The 14,047-nt window shown below is 46.6% G+C and overlaps 1 protein-coding gene across 1 annotated transcript in view; it reads right to left on the reverse strand.

The window, feature by feature from the left end:
• The window catches only part of mnat1 (MNAT1 component of CDK activating kinase), a 33,068-nt gene that overhangs the window by 3,964 nt on the left and 15,057 nt on the right, over positions 1 to 14,047 (reverse strand). The window contains exon 7 of the mRNA XM_076749399.1: positions 8,128 to 8,249. Within this exon, the coding sequence (XP_076605514.1) occupies positions 8,128 to 8,249 (122 nt within the window). The remainder of the gene's footprint in view (positions 1 to 8,127; positions 8,250 to 14,047) is intronic.

Here is a 14,047-nt window from a genome sequence, read left to right on the forward strand (position 1 = left end):
ACCCTGACATTCAGGCAGTTGGACAAATACACTCTGCTGAATCAAAACTGGAGGGAAAAATGACATCTACACAGATTAATCAATAAAAGCTACTCTACCTGACACTGCTCCAAGGACTGAAGCCTCAATAGCTATGTTTCTTAAATCTAAGGAGCTTAGACTGGTGTGTTGAGTGCACAAAGAGGGCAGCTGTCAAGCACAGGGCATGCTATATCTGAACAGAGGCTGCCCCATACTTCTGAAAGGCCAGTCATGAGGCTGCTGGATGGCAGTGTGAATGTCCGGAAGCCTTCCTTTAGCGCTCCGCTCCGGCAGCGGTTGAGGATTCCTGGCCTGGAAATGATGTGGGAGGCTGGGGGGTGCAGAGCCACACACCTGCCAGATGATTTGTCATTATAGAGGGGTCAGCACTCAGCTGTCACCCCCTAATCACCCATCCTACCCCTCAAGTCAACCCCCCTTCACCCCCCAAACTCCACTCCAGTCCTCCAAAAACACCCCCTGCATTCCTCAGGCAGCTCCGGTTTCACTCACAGCACCGCTACCCCATCTGCCCCTCCTTCCTACACTCTGCCCTGAGAGAAAATGTACCCCTGTGAGAGACACAGCACACTGAGCGTATTGTGTGGATGTGCAATGTGTGCTTATGCCCCATGTGTGTGTCTACACAATTCAAATGTGTGTGAATACATGTTTATCTAAGGGCAGAGCTGTTTGTATCGATAGCGACGGTGAACCGATGGAGCAGAGTTTTACCAGTGGAGAACGTGTGAATTGGCCCAGGCTGCAGTCCAGAAACAAAACCCCCGCAGACAAGCCAAACACAGAGGGCTCTCACAGGTATTCTATATCTGTCAACAGCAGTCTTTCATCTCCACGGGTCATAGGTCACACTCTTTTCCACTGAATGCAGCTTCCTCTGGGACGTGCGAGTGTGTGAGACAGATCCTCAGCCATTAGCCTACCCACTGTCCACCAGATTATCTCAAGTTGTACTCTGTGAGTGTGCGTGAGGGGGGCTCAATGCGGTTACATCATATCCTCACGCGCCAACAGAGCCCTTATCCATTATCATGCGTCTTATCATCACCACTGATGGGCTCTGCATCCCCAAAGAGAGGAGGAGAGGGGAGGTGGGTATCGCTAACACTTAGTTAAGGGGAGAACATGTTTAGAGTGTTAACAGAAGCTTTGGGTGACACTTGACATTAACGCTTATAGAAATACATTCTCATGTGGAGTGACTGACAACCTGCAAGCTGTCCTCGAGAAAGCGGCTCATTGGTATCCGTGATAATGACTAAGGGGTACATTGTTTTGTGTGTATGAAAGACAGCATTGTGGAGGTGCTTACGAAAGAGGCCTATTGTGCTGCTGCTTGTGCCCAAATTCAACTTCACTTCCTGGTCCAAGCATCACCTGTCACTACTCATCCAGGGCTCTCTGTGTCTTGGCCCTGCACCTCCACTGTCTAACCTGATGGGGGCAGTAGAGGCTGGCTGACTAGCTGGACTGCTGGTTTCACACCTAACCACAGCAGCCTGTGGGCTTAGAGAGACATCACACACCCCGCTAGCCACTTGATATAGAGAGCATCTTTCTTTCGTCTCCCGAGCTGCCACTTGATAACTCTGCCCCCTGGAGAGCTTAGAGGAAGGAGGAGGGGGGCAAAGCAGACTGGAGAGGGAGGATAATGGCATGACATCAGTGTCATCGTTAACCAAATGGGGCCGTAAACAATGGAGGGACATATGCTGTTCAGTGAATGGCTGCGAGCACAAGGCACACCCATACACACAGCAAAGGAGCCCTGACAGTTAGATGTAACATTCTGGGAATAGAGCACTGATACAGAGAGGAAGAATAGAGTATTCCCGGGGGGGAGGAGGGGGGTTGCCTCCACAGGTATCAGTTACTGAAGCACCTCAAGCACTAGGGAGAAGCAAAGAGGATTTCAATTAGGGAGAAAGATGGGAAAGGAGCAACGACAGGGATGGAGGGAAAACAAAAAGGCAGGGAAAGGTAAAGCAGGGGGAGGGCGATAATTCATACATCATAGTGGAGAAGTACCTCCTACCATGAGGTGTGCGTGGCAAGTCCCCACAGACAAGACCCACATGACGGGAGTTTGTTTTCTTTCCGCAGCTCTTAAGAGGGGAAAATGAGCCAGCTAATCCCCCTGTACATTGCCAGGCCCTTTGCCCCAGGGGTGAGGAGCAGGGGAGAGGCACCGAGTTCAGGTCTGTTTGTGTTTGTGTGGAAAACACACACAAACCCGAGTGAGGACATAGTTATGAGTGCCATCAGACTCAAAATCCAAGCATGCAAGCCTAGACAGCGTGGGGCTGCTTTGCAAACCTCTACAGAGATCAGTGTGTGTTAAAATAGTCAGGAGACATCACTTCACCCTCCACTGGGTGCTGACCCTGTCGCCTCTAGGCTGGGCTACAAATAAACCTGCAGGCAGAGATGCTGTTAGCCTCGGAGTTCCCTGCCCACTGGTGTCTCCTTCACTGGCAATGGCCTGCTTTGGCCCAGCCTGGGTTCATCTTGGGAGGAGACTGCTGGTCTGTCTGGCACAGAGCCCACAGAGGGAAAACAATAACACTAAAAGCAGACCTCTTTCAGATGACCAGAATACACACAAGATAAATGCTTCTCCCTCGCAGTCATTCTGTAATGCTCCCTCTGTTTCCGTTCTTTGGGTCAGAAATGACTCATCCACAAGTAAAAAGCCTCCAGTCAACTAGAGCGTGTGCTTATTTTGACTCATACTTCAAGAGAAGATCAATATTTGCAGAGATCTATGGGAGGGAAAACAATAGTGATCTGGCCTCCACCAGCTCTGTCTGTTAATGGTCTGTTTACTGAGACAGACGGGATAATGGCCTGGGTGGGGGCTGGTGGAGAATCGGACAGTGGCCACACTCCACTCTGTTTCTGATCAAGTTAGTATCGAGGAGAAGAAGCGCCTACAGTACAAGAAGCTGAGAACCAAAGCAAAGAATCAAAGTGATGTGATGTCCTGTGGATAAAGACGGGGCATCCATTTGACAAGAGACAGGTTTGCAAGTCAAATAGCTGGACTAGAACCTCCACACTTTAATAATGCCTGCACTCTCTTTTGGCTATGCAAATTTGAAATCTGTGAGCACCACGGCTGCAGTCAAGCTTTTAGATCTAAGCTGTGGAAACACTTAAATGCTCAGAGAAGCACTGCATTGAAGTCTATAGTTACTGGCTATGCTGGATCTAGTAACATAAGACACTGACACGCGCAGTGAGTGTGTAGTGCAGAAGACAGGAGGATATCAGATATCTGAGAGACCAAGTTCAGCTTTAGGTCTTGGTTATGGTGGCAACCCCAAAGTATTTGAGGGAAAGCCCTGCTGTTATGCAAGGGCCGAATAAACCAACTTCCCATAAACGGTACTATTTGGCAACGTCACGAAATATCTTAATTGTCCGAATGAGAGCAAAATATGTGCCTTGAGACATTATCTAATAGTAGTAAAAGTAGATCAAAGACTGCTGCTCTCGAGCGAGTTCATCTGAGGTCATGCAAACTGGCGCCTCAGTCTCCAGCTCATAACTTAAGCATCAAAGCTGTGTTTGTGTGAGAGTGAGTACATGAGTGCATGACGATTTGGGGCCAAGAATACGAGACCCGTCTCTCCAAGGTGCCATCACTCTGCTCCTGTCAGTCTCAGCACTTTGACGTCCCGGTGCTGCACCTCAGGTCCCCCACGGTCAGTGACCTCTGATCCCCGCCCCCCCCCCTCCCCGGCCCTTCCAGGCCCGTCAGGCCCATCAGATGGATATGTGCCCTGCAGGGATCAGAGAACCTGGGTTACATGGAAAAGCTATTCATGGCCGTTTTTTTTAGAGACTCCTCTGAAGTGCTTGTTCTACATATTGAGTGAAAAAGAAGAATATCATGGCTGAGTTGCACTTTCATCACAGAGTGAGAGGGGAAAGCAAGGGAAGGAAAGAATGATTTGTATGCAATTTAAACCTCATATACTCTAATTTAGCGATGGCAGAAATGGATTCAAGAGTACTCTATGGACCATGTTTAGTGGTCCTGCTAACTCTCAGAGCCAAATCCGGGGTCACTGGTAGTGCTCTTGGCCTGCTATGCCAGAGCTGGAAAGATGGAGAGCTCAGACCTGGAATCAGGCCAACCAGGCAGGGGTAGGCTAGCAAACCCGGCTGCCAGGAACTGTGATGGCACCACTAACTATTCTGGATATCTCCCTCCCACAATAGCACTTAACATGCAGTATAATCCAACACACAAACAAACAAACAGATACACACACCATTCACATAAACACGCAGACGCCAAGGGATGCTTGGAAGGCTAAAGAACACAGGCAGGAGGAGAGCATCACTCAGAGACCCATTAATGCCTGGCTCCCTACCAGAACAGTGAGCAGGCCTCCTTCAAGTACATTTTAAACATAGCTAGTATATATGTGTGTGCGCAAGTGATTTATGTATTACTTCTGTGTTTCTATGTGTACATATGTCCATACAAAGATTGAGCTACTTTGAATGAAGCCTTCCGGGCAGTTACCAGGGGATGAAAACGACTGGCTCTTCTCTGTGTTTATGAATGAAGGTCACAGAAAACTACCCATTGGTATGTAACTAGCTTGTCGCTAGTTGTCTGTTTTGGGGAGAGAAAGTGCTCTGAGGACTACTTCCTTGTGCAGAGAAGTGCATCCTCAGGAGAGGAGCTCTAGACTAAACACTCTGCTCATTCAGCTGCTCCCCTTCACCCCACCGACAATAGACGATACTTGACAAGAGCTCCCAACAGAAAACCTCACTTTTTCCACCAATTATAGAAAGAAATGCGGAGTGGGGGAGGAGGCAAAACTTCATAATATTATACACACTGGCATTTGGCGAAGCGCATTGAGCAACCTCTGTCAGAGAGAGATGGGCTAATTTCAGGGCGACCTGTGCCAACACAAACAACTGTTCTGGCTAGCTTTCATTGTCAGCACTTGAGGTTTGAGTTGAATTTTTCAACGCTCCGCAGCCAATTTCTCTTTCCCCTATTTTTCCCCCCCATATGATTTGTCCTTGTCCAAGATCCCAGTCAGTCTTTCATCGCCTACGCAGTCAGAGCTTAAAAAGTATTCATGTAGAGAACAAACTCAGACCCAGATGCTCATCTATACACACACAAACAAAAACAAAAATAGAACGTATATTTTTCTTTTAGGTCGTCAGCGTGTGTGAGTTCATGTACCTAAACACAGACCTGGTTTAACTATAACGCAGGCATGACTTCATTGGTGTTGTGCATTTTGATGTATGCTTCCATTAAGGTTATGTCCGTCAGCAGGCGCAGGGTCGGCGTGAGGAGGCGGGAGTTAGAACAGCTACCGCTTCAGTCCGTGTGTGCTGGGATTCATATCACAGCCATGTCAATGTAAACATCATATGTTTCTGTTTGTGTCTCCAGAGCACTATTTACTTCTCCTTTGATTTTGTTTATTAAAGGCTTTTACTGTTCAACATAAAAGCAAGGAGGCATGGCAGGATATTTGGAGCACAGGCTGCAATGTTACTTTCATAGTCTACTCATAATTCTTACGGCTCACGCATCGCTGTGGGTACGTGCCAGTCAATGAGATGGACGGCGCTTCACTACATTATAGAAGCTTCACACAGTCGTATCCTCGGTGGCAAAGCATGTGCACCTATGCACGTCAGGAGAAGAGAGGGTGGGAGTGGGGGGTGTAGATGTTGAGGGGGAAGCTGAATGGGCACTTTTGGAGGCCCCTGTTGCCTGAACATGCAGCCTTTACTCTGCTCCAGTATTGAGGCAGCTGTCTTTAATATAAGAGCTCAGCTCAGCCCATATTTATTCAGGTACAGCTGACAGAGAGGGAGAGACAGTGAAAGAGGCGTGGCCCTTCTTTTTCCTGGCAGCCGTGCAGCACTCCTGCGGTTTTTTGGGGGGCAAAGGGACAAGGCGAAAAAGACACAGACACTGAGACAGAGGGAGAAGGAGAGCGGCACACAAGAAAAGAGCGAGCTGAAACAAAAGTGCATGGCTCCAGTCTGTCCTACGTTGACTGGACATCCTGTGCAAGAGACTAGCCCCAGAGGCCCTGGGGCCACAAGGGAGGGGGCGTGTGAGCTCAACTCTCCAGTCTCACTTGATGGCCGTGTCCAAGACAAATCACCAGTGGTGCTGCTGTCACCGTGGGCCTTGACCAAGACAAACAGCCGTGTTTTAAAATAAGTACCTGCCCCCTCACAGCCCCTTTCACCTCATCCACACTCAGGCACATCCATATCTCCACACGTTCAAGCATATTCCCTTCACAGGTCATAGGACTGGGGCTGTAGTCCAACGCTCTACACTGGGGACTCACTTTTCACCCTCTCAACGCTGTCTGCCTTCTCTCTCCTCTGCACACACACTTGTGAATATTTACCACATCACACACGTTCCATTGTGGCCAAAATGCTGGGACTGCAATAACGGGGGTGAGTGTGAGTGTGTGTGACACAAAAAATATAGCAGGTTTGAGGGACACCGTCTGCATGTATATGTACGTGCAAGCCTGATCGTCTATGTATATCTGAACTTGCATGCACAAAACCTCAAACTTAGCTGAATCACAAACTGCCAACCGCGCAGAAGAGTCAGCACAATTCCTTGCTTTTACTTAACAGCACATTGCATCTTGGGAGTTGTGGTTTGTCTGAAGGGGCCTGTCTGTGTCGCTGCCTGCGGCCTGTACCAGTGGGACTGGTGTTCCTCACTGATCTGAACCTCATTTATCTCTGTGGCAGAGCCCTTCCTATCCAGCACCGGTCCTCCTGGACCCCTGAACTGCTGACACCACCCCCATCCTCTCTTCCTCCTCAGCTCCAGCATGCGGCAAAAATTGCGAGATGTGTTTCATCTGCATATTGATCAGCCTGGCCAAAAGAAGCAGGACCTCAGCACTTCACTGAATACATAATGTAAATAAGTACCAGTTATTCTGCTTAAACTCTCCTGCAATCCTTAAAGGAAAACGTTTCACCTTAAGTAGGTGATTTTCCAGGTAATTAGGTGAATGTGACTGTGCAAAAAAGTCAATACCAACTTTTATCTGAAGAATAAAGAAGAATAAACTAGGAATCCTTTATCTAAAACATGCTGACATAATGTCCAAATCCGCACATCTCAGCCAAATGAAGGTTATTGTGGGGGTGAAGCAGTGCTGAAAGTCAATGAGCTCGCCCAAAAATAAAATGACCCCGTTTTGCTTCTGTCACCCAATAAAAGCGGGCCGTTCTCAGTGTGTGGGCAGGCTTTAGTGCCAGCCAGTTGCAGCGCAGATGGCTAGGCGCTGGGCTGTCTGATGGATCGCTTACATTCGGCGAGGACTGGACCAATGGCGTCGTGGATTGATTGGCCCAAAGGGGCCGTCGGGGAAAGCACTTCCTGTGTGTGTTAATGGACACTCCTAGAGAGGCACTGTGGCGGCTTGTGGCAGGGTGATGGTTGTTTCTCCCCCTCTCTCTCTCCCCCTCCCTCTCTCTCTCTCCCCTTCCATTTGCTTTCACTCTCCCAGTTAATCAGAGGAAAGTCAAGAGAGACGAGCTAGGCTTCCCAAGCAGGCAGACTTTCCAGCAGCTTTCTAAACCTACTAAACCAAAGCCTTAACAAGACACTACTGTAGCTATGTTCATGGATAATCTCTTTACTTTACATGTCCCATAGTTTCCTAGAATTTCCTAGAAAAGAACTGGAAACTGATAAGAAGGTCCCTGGAGGACACTTTTTTTTAATTTTGTACCAATTATAAGGAAAATTATTTTTGATTAATTTAGAATTAAATTTGTCACAACTTATTAATCTCAACAGTCTCAGAATTTTGTCTTTTTTTTCTAAAGCCTACTTGGCGACAAATTATATAGTTCTTTCCTGGAAAAAACTATGAGGAAATTATGGACCCACTGTTGGTTATTCTTCAATCACTCAACTTGACAACTTTGCTCATCTTCAGGTGAAATTAAAAGTCATAGTTAGTATGGATCTGAGCTGAAAGTGCCACTGTCTCTGGCTGCGGTGGATGTGTGAACATGACTGTGTAAACAAATTTGTACCCGTGTCTGCCCAGCTGCTCCAGTTCAGGCACTGGGGGTCCGTAGGTTTCAACCTGAAGGGGCTTGTAGTGGTACAGAGCCTCTTCTATCCTGGGCAGAGGCTGGAGAGACACCGTCTGACGCTAAAGAAGAAAAAGATAGAGAGAGAGAGACAACAGTCAACACAGGACAATAATCTCCATTGTCCTAGTTTCACTGGAATCTATGGCGATGGCACAATCAGGATGACGGCAGCAGAAAAAACAATTTGGAAAAGGCTTAATGTCAATCAAAGAGGAGCATGAACAACCACCAGTTCTTGACCAACTGGTTTGGAAATAGAAGTTCTGTCTGACATCATTTTCATTTTCCCCAGGTACTCCTGGCTCGCAGAGAAACTTAACTTGGACAATGACTCAGCACGTTTACACGCACAACTATTCCTGACGGAAATAAAGGAGAATTGGGGTTGGGCTGTGTTAGTAGAACACGATCACAGATTACATTATATAAAGCTCCACGCAGAACATTAACCAGGCATATGTTTGACCTGTTATTTACTATTCACTATAAATACTCTGAATGCGTAACCGGTTGCTATCATAATGGCATGAGCTGTTTTTTAACAGCATAGATATAATTGGCATAGATGTCGGGGTATTTTCTCACTATAACTGATCTTCGGTCAGTCTGAAATGACAATATGTGTATGTATTGGTTACCCCTGATATAGTGTTATTTCAAAATTGGCATGAGCCACTTTCATCTGTCCTTTAAACTAATGCATAAATCTGTCAACAATGGAGGGTCCAGAACTGCTGCTGCTCCTAGAACTGTGGGGGCTCTGCAGCTCTGTAGGACCATGCTGCCCCCAGATTGGGCCACTTACATAAAAGCGACCAAGTAAAATTTCAACTCGCACACTCAGAAAGTTTTGGTCACAGCCTGGAGCCCTGTATCTGCTATTTTAACCAAATCACAGGAAGACAAATCAACTGATAATCGATGAATGTAGAAGAGAGAGTCGCTAATTAATTAACCTTAGATTTGGTAGACTATTGTAAGTGTGTACAAAGTGCTTTGTTAGTGCTATTTGCGTCACATCTGAATGACACTGAAATCAGGCTAATGCTTATGATTGTTAACTTGTGAATGTTACACAGCTGCGTTTCCTACAGTCACAAGATCTGCACTGATTTATAAAAACCCATTTCAGTCCATAACTACTGAAAGTTGCAATTTCAGTCTGGCTGCTCCAGTTCCTAATGCTCTTGACCATGGAGTTCGAGAGGGAAACCTGATACCTCTTAAGGACACTGTAGAATTATTCGATTTGGGGCTCTGCCATCAAAGGGGAATTTCCACACAGCGTCAGACCACTATGTTTTCTCCAGCATTAAAGTAATGAGACTTAGAAGACAAGCCAGAGTCATGAAACAAACCTGGAATTAAAAAGATGATATCTAAACAAACACTGACTATTTTAGAGAGGAGCAAAGGAACTCAGAGACAAAGGAAAGATAAAAAGATAAGGGAGAGAGCGAAGAAAAGAGTAGTGGGGGAGTATAAACAACAGAACACAGAGGGGAGCTGATGAAAACCAAACTAAACGAGTAACATGTGCCCCGCGGCCTCAGACTGCCCGCCCTCACACATGCTTTGGGCCATGCGAGTGCACCCATAGGGAAATAAAGCAACCAACGCTGAGCTGGAAGTGACAAAAGCACCAAGTGATGCACACTGAGACAGCAAAGGATTCAGAGTTCCTCTGCCAAACACAACATGGTGGTGATTGTCCTAACCAGGCTAGCATGTAGGACAGTTAGACAGACAAAACAATAACCACACTTCTACTTCAGTGTGCGATTTCCTTCATTTCCCAATAGGGTTGGGCAATATGACAGCATATCAACAATATAAATACGTCTATCATTAGAGATGTCCCACTGTTGAAACAAAACTGCTGCCATTTGATATCTGTGGTTGCATTAGCCCAATGTAGACAGTGTTGCAAATCAATGAGCAGGACTACTTTATGGCAATTTGGGATTTTTATATAATTTTAACATCAGTGTACCAGACTACAATCATCCATCAGGTATTGAATTTCCCCATATTGGCTACAAAAGACATTCCTTTCTACGTATTTTATCGATGAACGGCTCCTGAGTAGACTTTTTAGAAAATGTACAAGATATATCAATACTGCGATATAAATCACATATGCTGTGATACAGGATTTTATCCTTTTCACCCAATCCTATTTCCCAGAATGACTTTCAACTACCTTAACAGAACAAGTCTGGACCTGTTGCATTCAGCAGTGGTTTATACTGGCAGTATATTGACAGCATGAGAGTGGGTTTTTCCAGCAAAGAGTGAGAGTTGGACTCAGACACACACGACATGTATTTTGGCAGCAATACCTTGTGAAACTACTGCTTCTGAAATAACTGCTCTGTTCCATGATTGACTGATTTATTTTGATGTAATAAATCAAATCACATCAGTCACATCCTTGACTGTAAGGTATACGAAAAGGTGACATTTATCCATGTTTAGAAAAAACAGCCGATCAAATAATGGATCCAAGAACAGATGGTGTTTTAGCCCATTGCCTATATCTGCTAAAACTATTTAAATGCTTTAGAGTTAGATTGTTGGATTTTACCTTTAAAACACAAAACAATAGAGACACGCTTCTCTGTGGTTTTCCCTCAACCTTTAACCCCAAGGTGCCAGTGATCCCCCATCCTGTCCCATCTATTCATCCAACACAGTGAAGCCCCACCACAGGCTAATGAAACCCAGACCAACCAACCCAAACCCAGGCACTCTCCCTCACTTTCACACTCCTTCAGTCGCTCCATCCATCTTCTTTCAGACTTTCAGCACTGTTAAACTCCCCTACTGCGCCAATCAAAGAGACGCACTGGGATGAAGGGGCGAAGGGAGAAGCAGAAGAAGAAAAGTCTACAACGGTGGAGTGGCAGAGAAAGAAAGCGGCAAATTGGGAGTTGCAGAAAGCTAAAGGGCAGTAAATCAGATTTTTAAGTGACAGACAGAACAGAGCCAACCCCCAGTCTAGAGAAATTTCTGTTGCATTCCTCAGCAAGGGCACCTTGAAAACTGGCAGAGACACATCATTATGAACAAACACGGCATAAGACATGCATACATAAGAAGAGGCTTTGCCCTTCTATATGCACAAAAAACCTGAAATACTAAAATAGTACTTTGTAGTACGTCTAAACTGCTTTGATACAAGACAAGGTGTCTGTCCACCTAATGCATAGCTGCAGCCTCTCAGACCTGCTCTGTCCTCCACAATAATAATGCAGCAACTTTCAATCATGAACTCATCGCGTCCTATTAAAAGCTTGTGTGAATTACAGCATATGAATGTTGTTTTGCAACTGCTCCGGTGAAAGAAAGAAACAGAAGGAGAGAGAGGGGACCCCCATCCAGGCCCAGCAGAGCAGAAATGGCTAAGGGACTAGGGGCCATTGGAACAACACCACTGACAGAGCCAACAAAAACATCTGCTTTTTCCATCACGGAGGCCCATCTTACTACGTACACAACATTATGTGCGCCCTCGTGACGCTTTCAAGTTTGTGTATAACTGGTATTAAAGACTCGTATAATACCCCTGTGACATTAACATGACACTCTAGGGGCCATCAATCTTAATAAAACCGCAGGGGAGGATGATTTGAGGAAATCACCATCGTGCCAGAGGGAGCAGTCCTCCTTCTCCTGGTCTCGTGATCCTCCTACATCTACCTCAGGTCCGCATAGAGTCATAGTGATCTCCTAATACCAGCTTCAATTTCTAGGAGAGGACCTGTTTTGAAAGGTCAAGCAAAGCCATCACTGGTGCCTGTCCTCATGTTGGTGGAGGGGACAGGTGTGCTGGCTTGGAAAACGGTTGAGCACTCTACGGCTCCTTGAGGGAAACTGTCGGGGGGTGGGGGGGCAGCAGGGTTAACCCATCTGACAGAGTGATATGGGAGACATTCGTGTGACTTTTATGGGACAGGGGTCTCATAAAAGTCACATTACTTTTAAGGTAGGAGAGGTCTGCCCCTACAGTGTAGCACCAACTGTACCAAAGTCTAGATTAAAAGCAAGAGACGAATGAGGTCTTTGTCATAGGAGGGTTTTTTTTTTTTTTAAACAAAATCGATAATTTAATCATATGCCAACTACTACTCCTGTGTTTTTGCCATTTGTACTTTAAATTTTTGTTTAAGACAAATAGTGCTACTCAGTCAAGGAGGAGGTTTTCCAATGTTCTTAATACCCATCATGATCAAAGGCTCATTGGTCAACAGCTCAAAACACAGGTCACCACTGAGAATGCCACCACAAACGCATGCCTCTCTCACACACACACACACACACACACACACACACACACACACACACACACACACACACACACACACACAGAGTATGACCGTCAGCACTCTCCAGGCCCCCCATGTCTCCTGACTTTGCAGCTCAGCAGGACACATCAAGGTCGCTTAGAGACTAACCTCTCTCCATCAGCACCTTCCCACAACATCCGCAGACACACATGCGAAACCACATTCAGTCGCTTGGTTCCTGAGCGTTTGGGGAACAGCTAGCTCAAGCAGAGCTCCAGGCACAGCGAGGCCCTCGTCACTCATGTAGAAAGTGATAATGAGAACAATGGAAAGGGAAACAGTGGTCGGCACTGTATAGGCGATAAAATTAATAAGCCTAGTTAAGGGCCAGCATAGTGCCATCCCACCCTCAGCCCTCACTTCCACCTTCTGCCCTGGCACTGCCAGTGCTTCTGTATGGATAAAGAGCTTTGGGCTTCCCACTGGCCCACTGAGCAGCAAGTAGCAAGTGTAAAAGCTGCCGCCCACACAGTGCCTCCCCTTGCCTTACAAGTTTAAATATAACTGCCTGACCAGTGGCAGCTGCCCCAGCGCAAAGCCCCTAAAGCTGACAACTCCTTTTTCCGCCAGGCTGGGCTGGTCTGCCCGTGGGCAAGGGTTGCTGAGGCCAACCTAAACAGGGCCAAGCCAGGGGCAGGGGCAGAGGTGTGAATGCCCACATGTGCTGGTGCCAATCAGGGCTGACGGTTCTCTTTACCCCCTGAGCTGACCCCCTCTCCCCAAGCCCCTGGAGCTATCAAACTAAATGCCAGCGATCCAGTAAAAAGGAAAAAAGGCCAAAGTGCACGGGTTAGACACTGTCCCACATGAAATCCAACATCATTGTTTTGTGAAAGCTTTATACGTCTATATGTGTAAACAAAACTTTTACACGAAGGACAACACTAATATCTTTGTCTCAAAGGTGTGAATAAGGGAAATGAAAGTAATGCTGAAGATAGTGACAGTGTGTGGGGGTTGGGGGAGTACATAGCGATCAACCTCCCCAGCAAAAACAGGTTAGGCCAGTCTGCCAGAGTAAAGGAAAGCAGAGCTCGGCCTGCGCTGACGAGTACGTCTACCAAGCAGAGGTCACCGTAGAGGACAACTTAACCAAGTAAATCAAGCTTGAGCAAACAAGTTCACAGCATGAGCCTGTGTCTGTGAGTGTGTGTACTTGTGTTAGTGTTTTCTATGGTAGTCAAATTCCACTGCCTAAGTGTAGAATGGAATAAAGCCAGAGAGAACCCGAGGGTATTTCAGCCAGCTACACATCTATGTTTAGGGATAAACTTTCCACCCACATTTGTCTGTGTGAGTCGCACTTTGTTTATGTGCGTGTGTGCCTCCTGCTTTCATTAGATGCCCATGCTGGCCTCGTCAGGTATGTCAGCTGCTACTGCCGCCTGTGAGGAGTGGATCGGGCCCCAGCAGTGCTGGAACCTTGGACCTTTCATTTAAGATGGCGCTGAAAGCTGCTCCAAGGTGGAGAGATTCCCCATCGGTCAACCGCTTTCAGTAATGGGACA

Source organism: Chaetodon auriga, chromosome 14 (assembly GCF_051107435.1).
Source record: "Chaetodon auriga isolate fChaAug3 chromosome 14, fChaAug3.hap1, whole genome shotgun sequence".
In the NCBI taxonomy this organism is placed as follows: Eukaryota; Metazoa; Chordata; class Actinopteri; order Chaetodontiformes; family Chaetodontidae; genus Chaetodon; species Chaetodon auriga.